Source organism: Bufo gargarizans, chromosome 6 (genome assembly GCF_014858855.1).
Source record: "Bufo gargarizans isolate SCDJY-AF-19 chromosome 6, ASM1485885v1, whole genome shotgun sequence".
Taxonomy (NCBI): domain Eukaryota; kingdom Metazoa; phylum Chordata; class Amphibia; order Anura; family Bufonidae; genus Bufo; species Bufo gargarizans.
Window position 1 is genome coordinate 66446125 of NC_058085.1, and position 13764 is coordinate 66459888.

At 47.6% G+C, this 13764-nt stretch overlaps 1 protein-coding gene across 1 annotated transcript in view; it reads left to right on the top strand.

Moving 5' to 3' along the window:
• Positions 1–1574: 1574 nt before the first annotated feature.
• UBE2O (ubiquitin conjugating enzyme E2 O) overlaps positions 1575–13764 on the top strand; it is a 53274-nt gene continuing 41084 nt past the window's right edge. Inside the window, exons 1-3 of the mRNA XM_044299715.1 lie at positions 1575–1993; positions 9707–9766; positions 12682–12792. Coding sequence (XP_044155650.1) covers positions 1625–1993; positions 9707–9766; positions 12682–12792 — 540 coding nt within the window. The 5' untranslated portion in view covers positions 1575–1624. The remainder of the gene's footprint in view (positions 1994–9706; positions 9767–12681; positions 12793–13764) is intronic.

The following is a 13764-nucleotide window of genomic DNA, read 5'->3' on the forward strand; positions in this document are numbered from 1 at the left end:
ACAAAACAAGTAGTACTCGCCCGGAAAATACACAGTTGTATAACCCCTTTAAAGAAGAGCTGTCACCCCTCCAGACATGTCTGTTTTAGTAACTACTTGCATCCCCCATGTAATAACATTGTGGAGCGGCTATTATTATGACTCTGTGTTGTGCCATTGCTTTATTATTCCTGCTATAAATTATGAATAAATTCCTAGCAGTTTGCAGTGAAGGTCCAGATGGGTGTTACCAGTTGATGGTGTGTCCCTGCACAGGCTGACACTATCCAATCAGTGCTGGAAGTGGCAGACTTTGCAGGGACACCGCCCACCCCCTTCCCCTAAAGGGGTTAACCTAATAAAACCAGGAGAAAACGTGCTGAAAAAAAAAAAAAAAAGAACACTAATTCACCTCTCCAATCCACTGCCGATCCGACACAGACTCTCTGGTGGTCCTCCAAAGACCGAGGAGACTGGTGAAGACTCTGGGCTGGATCGGTGAGTTGAATATTGCTTTTTTACGTTATTTTATAGCATTCCCTGCTGTTTTTATACTTTTGGTGACCTGAAATGTTATATGTGATGGTACTACCAGTCTATGTTCTATCCCAGCTTTAGGGCTTGTTCACGCGACCGTATGTACTTTGCAGTCCGCAAAACACGGATCCACAAAAAATACGGATGACGTCCGTGTGAATTCCGTATTTTGCAGAACAGAACAGCCGGCCCCTAATCGATCAGTCCTATCCTTGTCCGTAATGCAGGCAATAATAGGACATGTTCTATTATTTTGCGGAACGGACATATGGAAACGGAATATGGTCGGAATATGGTTTTGCATATGGTCCGCAAAAAAAAAAACAGAACGGACACGGAAAGAAAATAAGTTCATGTGCATGAGACTTTGTACTAGGCCTTCAGGAAGGATTATTTCAGTGTCCAAATATAAAGCTTGGTGACAACTAGAGATGAGCGAATTTCATATTTTGAATTTCGTTCACACTTCGTTTGTTGTTAAAAGGCGAATTGCGTTATGGATCCCGTTACCACGGACCATAACGCAATTCTATGACGGAATGCATAACGGAAAGCCTTTAGAGGCATTCCGTTATTCATTCCGTCATAATAGAAGTCTATGGGCCGCAAAACGGATCCGTACCATTTCCGTTCTGCAGGCAGGGGAGTCCTCTCCTGATCCCAAGTCACATAACGGAAATGGATCCGTTATGCATGCCATAGACTTCTATTATGACAGAAGTCTCTAAAGGCTTTCCGTTATGCATTCCGTCATAGAATTGCGTTATAGTCCGTGGTAACGGAATCCATAACGCAATTCTGCTTTCACCACCAAACGAAATGTGAACAAATTTCATGAGCGGAAATTCGCTCCTCTCTAGTGACAACTATGACAGTGTGCTGTCCTGTATGGAGGACTGGCTGTAGGATTGCGCATGCGCACAGAGGGCGCCCTTTGTTCCGAGCAGATGGTTCCCTGGTTACACTACCCAGGTTACCCCAGCAACAGCATCCCTGCGCCTTAGTAACGACGTTCGGCGCGGTGACGTCACTTCGCCCTTCCGCCGTTCTCTCCTTAGTAACCGCCCAGGCCGGCGGCAGCTTCTCTGTTCTCTTCCGGACAACAACAATGGCGGATACCGCGGAGCCCTTATCCCCGGTGACGGGCGCGTCCCCTGCGTTGTCCGGGACCGACGGCTTCCAGCGGCTCCTCTTCTCCCATGACTTGGTGTTCGGTACCTACAGAGGTCAGAGCCGGTTCGGCCTAGTGAGGCTCATCCATGGGGAGGACTCGGAGAGCGAAGAAGAGGATGTGGAAGCAGAGGAGGCCGGCGGGGGTCGGCGCAAAGGAGGCGGCGGCGGCGGAGGAGGGGGAGACCAGGGGAGCCCCGGCTCGGAGACCGTCGGAGAGGCCAGCAGGTTCGGGCCTCTGAAGAGGGGCTACGTGCGGGTGCAGTGGTATCCAGAGGGCATCAGACAGGACGTGAAGGAGACCAAGGTAATCGGCAGCGCGATCTGATCGCAAACGACCAGTCCTAGCGATGGGATTCCTGCTGTAATAGGTTGTAAATTATATAGGCCCCCTCTCTATGGGGAGTGATCAGTCATCCCCCCGAGGGTCTACACCCCCACGTCATTCAGTCTGTGTCCCCTCCGTGTCATCTCTTCCACATTAACCCCTGGCACGCTGCAGCCCTCGGGGGACACTTGGCGGGGCTTTCAGAGGCAATTAGCAGGGAGGATGAATCCCTGGGGGTGGCCACTGAATGTCAGCCTCTGGCTTGTGAATCTTGTATGATCTCCAATAAACGTAGGGGCAGGTGACGTACGGAGACGCCACGAGGTCACCACCCCGTCCCGTATGGCTGCAGCAGTGACAGATGGAGGAGACGCGCCTTGTGCTATGCAGACCTCCACTGGATGGCGGTGAGATGGTTAACAGCCTGGGTGGGGGATGCCGGTACATTGCAGTGTATACAAGTCAAGCGGGTGAGCGGTGTATCAACAAGGAATTGTCTCCCGTCACCCGAGATCATGGGGTTTTCGTGAATTTTTATTTTTTTTCATTAATATTTTATAGTCTCCTGGCATCTCCGCTCAGATTGTCTTACAAGACCACCCCAGTCTTGTGCCAGGGGATGTGGTCCGCCCTCTTAAAGGGGTTGTATTAAAAAAACTAAAAACATGGCTCTAGCCTGCATCATTGTTGGGGGGGGGGGGGGGTCTCCTCCATTTCTGAGATCACTGGTGTAGGGGACAGTCACACGTGTCATTGCAGAAACTGGGGGGGGAGAGAGAGAGAATTAAAGGTGTTGTCCAGATTTAGAAAAACATGTCTGCTTTCATCCAAAAACAGCACCACCCGTATCTACAGGTGGTGTGTGGTATTGCAGCTTTGCTCCATTGGTTCGCCTTCACTCGGCTGGTCCTGTTCTGCAGGTAGGTGTGGGTCCGAGAGGTGGGACCTGCACCTACATGTCCACAAGGTACAATTGTCCTAGCCGTGGGATGCCAAGGTGTGAGATTGGCATAACGCTTTCCTAGGCAGTGCGAAGAGCTCTCATAGACTGCAGTAGTATACCGTTGTCGTCTATGGTGTAAGCCGGGGATGCCCAACCTGCGTCCCTCCAGCTAAAACTCCCAGCATACCCGGACAGCCTACAGCTATCAGCCGAGCATGGTGGGAGTTGTAGTTTTACAACAGCTAGAGTGCCGCAGGTTGAGCATCTCTGGTGTAAGCAATCGATGATTGCAGGTTCACGGGACTAAAAATGAAAGTAAACAATGTTTTAAAATAAAAAAAAAGCACAAAAAAATGCATATAAACTCTAAAAAATAGACATAATTCGTACGGAAGCTTCTGAAAATGTTACATAGTTTATAAGGCCGAAAAAAGACATTTGTCCATCCAGTTCGGCCTGTCATCCTGCAGGTTGATCCAGAGGAAGGCAAAAAAACTGTGAGGTAGAAGCCAATTTTCCTCACTTTGGAGTCGGGAAGGAATTTTTTCCTCTAATCAGGCAATCAGAATAACTCCCTGGATCAACGACCCCTCTCTAGTAGCTATAGCCTGTAATATTATTACACTCCAGAAATACATCCAGGCCCCTCTTGAATTCCTTTATTGTACTCACCATCACCACCTCCTCAGGCAGAGAGTTCCATAGTCTCACTGCTCTTACCGTAAAGAATCCTCTGTTTGTGTACAAACCTTCCTTCCTCCAGACGCAGAGGATGTCCCCTCGTCACAGTCCTGGGGATAAATAGATGATGGGAGAGATCTCTGTACTGACCCCTGATATATTTATACATATTAATTAGATCTCCTCTGTCGTCTTTTTTCTAAAGTGAATAACCCTAATTTTGATAATCTTTCAGGGTACTGTAGTTGCCCCATTCCAGTTATTACTTTAGTTGCCCTCCTCTGGACCTTCTCCAGCTCTGCTATGTCTGCCTTGTTTACAGGAGCCCAGAACTGTACACAGTACTCCATGTGTGGTCTGACTAGCGATTTGTAAAGTGGTAGGACTATGTTTCTCATCACGGGCATCTATGCCCCTTTTGATGCAACCCATTATCTTATTGGCCTTGGCAGCAGCTGCCTGACACTAGTTTTTGCAGCTTAGTTTGCTGTTTATTAAAATTCCTAGATCCTTTTCCATGTCAGTGTTACCGAGTGTTTTACCATTTAGTATGTACGGGTGACTTGCATTTTTACTTCCCATGTGCATAACTTTACATTTGTCAGTGTTAAACCTCATCTGCCACTTATCTGCCCAAGCCTCCAATCTATCCAGATCCCTCTGTAGTAGTATACTGTCCTCTTCAGTGTAAATTACTTTACACAGTTTAGTGTCATCTGCGAAAATTGATATTTTACTGTGCAAGCCTTCTACAAGATCATTAATAAATATATTGAAGAGAATAGGGCCCAATACTGACCCCTGAGGTACCCCACTAGTGACAGTGACCCAATCTGAGTGTGTACCGTTAATAACCACCCTCTGTTTTCTATCATTGAGCCAGTTACTTACCCACTTACAGACGTTTTCTCCCAGTCCGAGCATTCTCATTTTATATACTAACCTTTTATGTGGTACAGTGTCAAATGCTTTGGAGAAGTCCAGATACACGACATCCATTGATTCGCCGCTGTCAAGTCTAGAACTTACCTCCTCATAGAAACTGATTAAATTAGTCTGACATGACCGATCCCTTGTGAAGCCATGCTGATATGGCGTTATTTGCTTATTTCCGTTAGGATGCTCTAACATAGCATCTCTCAGAAAACCTTCAAACAGTTTACCCACAACAGATGTTAAACTTACCGGCCTATAGTTTCCAGGCTCTGTTTTTGGAGCCTTCTTGAATATTGGCACCACATTTGCCATGCGCCAATCCTGTGGGACATTCCCTGTCAATATAGAATCTGCAAATATCAGAAATAAGGGTCTGGCTATGACATTACTTAATTCCCTTAGGATACGGGGGTGTATGCCATCTGGCCCTGGTGATTTGTCTATTTTAATCTTTTTAAGTCGCTGATGTACTTCTTCCTGGGTCAGACAGGACACTTTTAATGGGGAATTAACTTTTACGTTCTGCATGTCATCTGACAGTTTATTTTCCTCAGTGAATACATTGGAGAAAAAAATATTTAACAGCTTTGCTTTCTCCTCGTCGCTCTCTGCGACTCCCCCCTCATTACTCTTTAACGGGCCGACACCTTCAGATTTATACTTTTTACCATTTATATAATTGAAGAACATTTTAGGGTTAGTTTTGCTCTCTTTGGCAATTAATCTCTTGGTCTCTAGTTTGGCCGTGTTTATGGCCAAACTATTAAATTATGAAAGTATTTATCTCATCTGGTAAACGCTGCACTGGAAATATAATCAAAATGCTCAAATTGATGTTTGTTTGTTTTTTCACCTTGTCCCTACAAAAAATTGAACACAAAAGTGACCAAAAAGTGATTTGTGCCCCAAATGTTACCAATTAAAACTACACTGTTTTGCGGTACGCGATTGGGGGGGGGGGGGGGGGGGAAGTTAAATCGGTCCTTTTTAAAAAAAAAAAAAAAAAAATTACCACTTGACCCGCAAAAACAAGTCCTCCTACCGCTATGTCGTGGCTTTAGGAAGGCAAGAAGCTAAAAAAAAATATTTTGCAGCAACTTTAAAAAGGGTTAATATCTGGAACAACTCTCATCACGGGTTTATATTACATCTGTTATTCTGCGGACTGGCGGTTTTATTTCTCTTTCGAGTGCATGGTGCGTCCTTGTAGGCTGCACTACTGACGTGCTAGCGTGAGGGTATATACCCGGAGACTGGATGTCGAGTCATTTTCAGCTCTCTGTTCTGGAGCCTGCAGGTAACCGCAGAAATCAATGGCCTCTCCGCAATGCTTTCTTTATCCCACAGTGACATTGCACGAGCCGTAACGCTTTATGCTGCAGCTAAGACGGCCGACCACAAGGGGCCTCTGGCCGTGGTCCCCTGCAATCCCATTCTGCACCTACCCCAATATAAATATACTTAAACTAGGGGTGACCCCCCAAAGAGTTAAACTGGTGGGTCCTAAGTGCGTCCTCTGATTGGTTGGGAGCTGCCGTCACGTGTCTCGAGTGTCGCTTTTACGCTCTATTAAATGGTAGTCTACCCGCAGCATCTTGACCTCCTGGTTGGTCGCTGCTGATTAACTCTTGAATGGCTGCCCATGTCTAATGCACCAGCGCCCCTCTGGTGCCTCTCAAGAGGAAATTAATTCAAAATGGGTACTTCTATTGAATAGTGGGACGCGCAGCTGGCCGGTAGAGTAATCTAGCGCCAATTCAGTCACCAGATCGTCGGAGAATGTGCTGTTATGTATGACCGGGGAGCGCTACCAGTCACTTTCGTGAATATCACGTGCCGTCAATCATTGCACGTCTAGGTGCACTGTCGGTTACCCAACAATCGACAACGCCGCGCTTGATTATAAAATGGTGCCATGTGTTCATCACACCCCGAGGGATGGCTAGGACGTCCCTGTATATGCGTTCCAACATTCAAAAATACCCGAGCACCGGCCGGAGCAGGGAGATACTGACACGTTTAGGCTCGGTGCACATTATGACGGAGCCTTATATTTGGCTATACTCTGGAAAAGCTCTTAACATAGATCAAATGTATATATTGTGCATCTGTAATGCTCCGTCTCTCCAGTAGAGGTCAGTAGTGTCCCTTTGGCCTTCACTGCCCCAGGGTACATGTGCGCCTACCCGATTTTTAGCTGTATATGACTGGGTCACAGCAAAAAAGTGTACGGTATGGCACATCGTGTTTTTTTTGTTTTTTTTTTGTTAGTTTTTTTTGTACATTGGAAGCCTATGGACGAGTAAGCCTACCCAGAAGCATACTTCCGAACACATACTGCTGATGAAAAACTCAGATGTAATGTACAGAGCCTTAGGGCTAGCTTTAAAGGGGTTTAGAAAAACATGTTCAAACGGTTTTCCTCAGGATAGGTCCTCAATATCTGATCGGTGGGGGTCGGACTCCTGGCTCCCCCACCGAAAGCTACTAAGCTCAGCGCCGTACATTGTATAGTGGCTGTACTTGGTATTGCAGCCCCGGCCCATTCACTTGAATGAGACTGAGCCGAATGTGACATCACCGATGCTGATCGGGGGAGGGAGTCGGACCCCCACAGATCAGATATTGATGCCCTATCCCGAGAATTAGCCATCCGTATCAAACTCTGGGTGGAAAGCGGCTACGACATGAGTCTTGCTCAGGAGGACCTGGCACATCTGTGTATTCCCTTAATTCCAATCAGATTTGTCTAGTGCTTCAACCCACCTGTGGTGGCGCTGCAGGGGGTATTGAACCCATGGCATCTGGTACTCTATGATGCGGGGGGGGGGGGGGGGGGTGTGTCTCATACTCTATGATGCGGGGGGGGGGGGGTGTCTCATACTCTATGATGCGGGGGGGGGGGGTGTCTCATACTCTATGATGCGGCGGGGGGGGTCTCATACTCTATGATGCGCGCGGGGGGGTCTCATACTCTATGATGCGCGCGGGGGGGTCTCATACTCTATGATGCGCGCGGGGGGGTCTCATACTCTATGATGCGCGCGGGGGGGTCTCATACTCTATGATGCAGGGGGGGGGGGGTCTCATACTCTGATACGCTACTCATCAGAGCGCCATCTTTGTATCAATTGCGCCCACTATGGTGAGGTTACCGTGTACAACATTAGGTCGTGTGCACACACAGGGGACAGTATATACTGTATTCCGGCAGCGTTTGGGAAAGCGGCGGTTGCGCCGTTAACCCTTTGTGCTGGTGCACGTGTATATAGTGCAATGATGGGAGTTTTCTTTGTGGTTCTCCAGCGAGTGCAGGGAGGATTGGCTCATGTGATGCAGTGTCTGCATTGTATCCTAGGAGTGTTCTGGCAGGACGCCCATGTGTGCAACTCCTGCCGCGCTAGTACTTTCCCACCAGAGGAATACAATCTATTACTAACGCAGTCAGCAGCTCTAGAGAGGACCGGCCAGAGGATGACAACAGCTTTTGTTATCGGCCATAATAGTACCCTCTGATTTGTGTAGGACGTCATGGGCTACAATAGTGGAGGCCTGCATCGTATTGTCAGGCTGTGCTCTGTCCAGAGAGGTTACTATATAGCAGCACGGGAGAAGACCCCCACCCTCCCGGGGGACAATATGTGCAGAAGGCGCGCGCATCTGCCATGTATCCTGCACAGGCGCAATACACGGAGCTCCCTGGTGACATTGGGCATAACTATAGATTAACCTAAAAGATGTAGAATCTGCACCCAATATAAGGTTAGTCATCAGGCACCGATATGTGTGCGGATCAGAACCTCTCTCTGGACCCAGGAGGTATACCAGTGAAGAAACCGGGCAGCCTCAAGTTGTTAAATGACTGCTTCGGCTCTGCTACATGTATGTGCGTCACTACCCATGTAGAGAACATCACCTCGCGTCATATCTTAATGGGGTATTCCGATTTCAGACTGAGGTTGGAGCACTCTTCTTTTGCAGTGGCCGAGTGGGCTCTGCTACACTGTATCCGCAGCTCCCAGAGGGTAGCGCAGCCTGCTCTGCTATTTTTGCAACGCCGTCCACTTCTGGCCACCACATTATGATGGATCTTACGATAAATGAGATGGAATAACCCTTTCTGTAGTGGAAAGTCTGTCTATGGGGATACAGGATGTTAACCAAAATGTGGTTAGGAGTAGGAATTGGTATAAAATAAGGAACAAAAAAAAAAGATTACTTGCCCCTCAAATCCCCCATGATGACATCACCTACATCAGTCACATGACTGCTGAGTGTCCTCAGTGGTCACATGCCGTAAATGCAAGCCTCACTGCTGAGGCCAGTAATTGGCTGCTGTGGTCACATGAATGGTGTATGTGACCTCATTGCTGCAGGACTTTCGGGGACCCCCGAAGCAGCAGGGGATTTACGGGGTACGTAATGGCTATTTTCATTTCCTGACCATTTCTTAAAATCCAGGACAACCCGTTTAGGTCATAATAATAAACTACAGCTTGTAAGGGTCTACCCCCACCGATCACAAGATCAGGGGTCCCCAATTTGTGCTCATGAATATTCACTACCACTCAGTTCAGTCGCTATGGGACTGATGGAGATCGGTGAGAACAACGCTCGACTCTCCGTGTCGGTCCCTTAGACTTTGAATGGAGCGGTAGTGTGCAGACGTGACCGTGGCTGCCTGGGAACAAGGACCCCCCATTCTTGTGTGATCAGTGGCACCCTCCCCCCTCTTTAAAGGTTGTCCAGTTTAATGATCTGGCCTTCAGTATCAGCTTGTTGGGTTGAAGGGCCAGCGACGCTCATGAGAGCGCTTCATCCCATTCAGTGCTGACTTGCACACCATTTACATTGTGGCAGCAGTGCAGGTTAGTTACAGCTGTTCCTCCAGTTCACTAGAATGGGAGAGGAGACAGTAATTACCCCGTACCGCCTCTACAATGGAGACTGCACGCAGGCGAACACGGAAGAGGATGAGAGTCGTGGTCTCTTTCAAGCATCTAATTTTCATGATTGAGGATAAGTCAGCAATATCATGAAACCGAACAACCTCTAATTGTCATCCTTGGGACTATAATACACAGCTACGTATCTGAATAATCATTTTTCTTTTTTTCTTTTTTCTATCCTAGTTAAAACTGGAGGACAGGTCTCTGGTGCCCAGGGATGTCGTGCGTCGCATGAGCTCAAAGGTAACTACTGGTGCATGGTCACAACTGGATTTTCTCATTATATGGCCCCATGCACACGGACGTTGTGCGTTTTGCAGTCCGCAATTTGCGGAACGGCACGGACAGCCATTGATATAACTGCCTATTCTTGTCTGCAAAATGGACAAGAATAGGACAGGTTATATATTTTTATGTAGGTTATATATTTTTTGTGGACCACGGAACCTAGTAACGGATGCGGACAGCACACGGATTGCTGTCTGCATCTTTTGCGCCCCCATTAGAGTGAATGGGTCCACATCCAAGCCGCGGACCAAAACAACTGTCGTGTGCATGAGGCCTATATCTGTTCCCATGTAAGATATACGTCTGGTGTCCTCCCAACAGAAGACTGCAGTCTATTCCACTGTTTAGGCATACACAGTGGCGACTCTAGGAACAATATATAGGGGGGGCACAAAGATACCACAGTCAAAAATGGGGGGGCACAAACAAAATAAGTATATATCAATAAGATTACAAAATACGAGAGAATTGCGATATGCAGGGATACAGTTATAATAAAGCAATTTACTTACAAAAGAAGCTATTCAGTCGTCTGCAGTGCCGTCCTCTGCTTGCTTCCACGGATTCTTTCCCCTTCTTTCTGTCTCTCGTCAGTGCACAGGCGCACTGTTATGGTGGATCTGTGGAAGACACACTGTTATGGGGGCATCTGTGGATGACACATTATGCCTCTCATTAGCCCTCATTATGCCTCTCATATCAGCCCTTATGCCTCATTAGCCCCCATATCAGCCCTTATGCCTCATTAGCCCCCATATCAGCCCTTATGCCTCATTAGCCTCCATATCAGCCCTTATGCCTCATTAGCCCCCATTATGCCTCTTATTAGCCCCATTATGCCTCTTATTAGCCCCATATGCCTCCTATTAGCCCCCATATGCCTCCTATTAGCCCCATATGCCTCCTATTAGCCCCCATATGCCTCCAATTAGCCCCATATGCCTCCAATTAACCCCCATATGCCTCCAATTAACCCCCATATGCCTCCAATTAAGCCCCATATGCCTCATATTAGCCCCATATGCCTCATATTAGCCCCCATATGCCTCCTATTAGCCCCCATATGCCTCCTATTAGCCCCATATGCCTCATATTAGCCCCATATGCCTCCAATTAGCCCCCATATGCCTCCAATTAGCCCCCATATGCCTCCAATTAGCCCCCATATGCCTCCAATTAGCCCCCATATGCCTCCAATTAGCCCCCATATGCCTCCAATTAGCCCCCATATGCCTCCAATTAGCCCCCATATGCCTCCAATTAGCCCCCATATGCCTCCAATTAGCCCCCATATGCCTCCAATTAGCCCCATTATGCCTCCAATTAGCCCCATTATGCCTCCAATTAGCCCCATTATGCCTCCAATTAGCCCCATTATGCCTCCAATTAGCCCCATTATGCCTCATATTAGCCCCATTATGCCTCATATTAGCCCCCATATGCCTCATATTAGCCCCATGTGCCTCCTATTAGCCCCATGTGCCTCCTATTAGCCCCATATGCCTCCAATTAGCCCCCAATTATGCCTCCAATTAGCCCCCAATTATGCCTCCAATTAGCCCCCAAATATGCCTCCAATTAGCCCCCAAATATGCCTCCAATTAGCCCCCAAATATGCCTCCAATTAGCCCCCAAATATGCCTCCAATTAGCCCCCATATGCCTCCAAATGCCCCCATATGCTTCCAATTAGCCCCCAAATATGCCTCCAAATGCCCCATATGCCTCCAATTAGCCCCCATAATGCCCCCAGCAGCCACATTTTCTATAAAATAAAAAATAAAAACACTTACCTCTCCTGCTCCTGGACGGACGCCGCCTGCCATTTTCTCCTCAGTCGACTGTGCTCTAAACTGGCGCGCACAGCGTGAGGTCACAGAGCGACCTTACGCTGTGCGCAGCCCTGCACAGCCGACAGCCGAGGACCAGGAAGTGGTGAGTACAGAGCGTTCACCACTTCCTGGTCCTTCGGTACTAATGAGCGCTTCCATAATGGAAGCGCTCATTAGTATTCACTCTGGGGAATCAGCGGGGGGGCACCCGGGGGGGCAAGGGACAACATAGGGGGGGCAATTGCCCCCCCTCGCCCCCCTCTAGCGACGCCACTAGGCATACAGTGGGATACATTGCCTATACAGATCCCAAGGGAGGAACAGGGCTGGAGAATTGGGTGAGGGTGACAAATGGCGCCATTCATGGGGGCAGGGGCAGCTGTGGTCACCCCAGAGGTGCACAGAGGAGAATTTCATCCTGATGACCTCCAGTCCTGTGCTGCCCATGCTATCTCCAGCGATGTGGCCGTAGTATTCCCTCCCCCCAGAATCTCTACTAATCATTTATAGACAGAATAGCTTCCCCTGGCTGAGGCCTCGTGAACAGGACTGTATCCATTTAGTGATCCACCAATAACGGATCCGCTAAATACAGAAGCAGTCCGTGTGTCGTCTGCGTTTTATTTACAGACCCAATGTCTTCAATGGGTCAGTGATCCATGCGCTTTCTGCATCCGCACGTCCGTTCTGCTAATGAATAGAACAAGTCCTATTCTTGGCCACCCATGGTCAGTGAGTTTGCAAAAAATGCAGATGCAACACGGACCACAAAACGTATATGGTTGTGTGCATGAGGCCTAACACAACTCAGTCCCTCCATTGGCCAGTGTGGTCTACTACAATACCCCGTAAACCTTTTATATACTACATATACCAGCCAGCCAATAGGACATTCTTTTGGCCTCTGACTGGCGATGGACGGCTATAGATACATTAGAATGTATGGTGGGACCTCTCCTGGCATGCACGCCAAATGTAACAAGAAAAAGAAAATTTTAATGCAACTTTAGAAGTGTTTCTTGATGTGTTTTGATTGCAGGATAGTCAGTGTGGCACGGTCATTGATGTGAACATAAACTGCATGGTGAAAATCGTGGGGACCAACTGCTTCCTGAATCCGATCAACAGCAAGGACCTGCAGCACATATGGGTAAGCCTGGAACTTACATTCCATGCCTAGGTATAAACTTATCAAAGGGAAGCTCATTGGACGGCCTATGTAGCGCATATCCGAATATAACATCTGAATGCAGTGATCCATCTGGGACTCTTCAAGGTAACATCTTCTACCTGGGGATTAACGGAACTAGTAGTAGGAAGCACAAATCAGTGGACTGCAGAATAGGAATCTGTCACCAAGAAAGCCGACCATGGCTCACCTGATCCAAACTGACTGTATAATAGGAATTATGATACAGTCACTTTCTATCTAATTGCAGTGTGCTCAATAGCCTCGCAATCATAAATTGGGTCAGGGGTGCTGCGGTCGGCCCGAGAGATCCAGCCAACACATGGAACGTGTTTTTCGGGCCGATCATGGTTGTGTGAATCAGCCCTAATATGTGTCATTTATACATTTAAATCTCTATTTCTGATTTCACTGGGAGGTGTTACCAGTGATAGCGTTCTCTGTATACACACTTAAAGGGGTTCTCCAGGAATAAAAAATAAAATTAAAATACTTAAATATTATTTTATAATAAATATATTCACAAATACCTTTTTCATTGGCTTGTTTTGTCTAGGGAGCAATCATTAGGAGAAATAAAATGGCTGCCGTCCTATTAGTACATAGAAAAACCTGTCCTAATCTCACAGTAGAACAAGTTACTACAGAACTGAGGTAAAGAGCTGCCTCATCCTCCTCTCTGCTCTGCTCGTCAAGAATCATGATCCTGGATACAGGTGAATCTCTGTGGGAATGGAGACGATGGAGACATGAGAGGAGGGTGAGGTGTGGCTAATGAGCAGCAGCACTTGTTTACAGTCTCCATTACCACAGCCTGTCCTGTCCGTCCTCTCTGTACTTCATGTCTCCTCATGAACTAAATTCCCCAGAGATTCAGCCAAAGACTTTATCATCTGTGTTCAGGATCATAATCCCTGACAAGTAGAGAGGAGG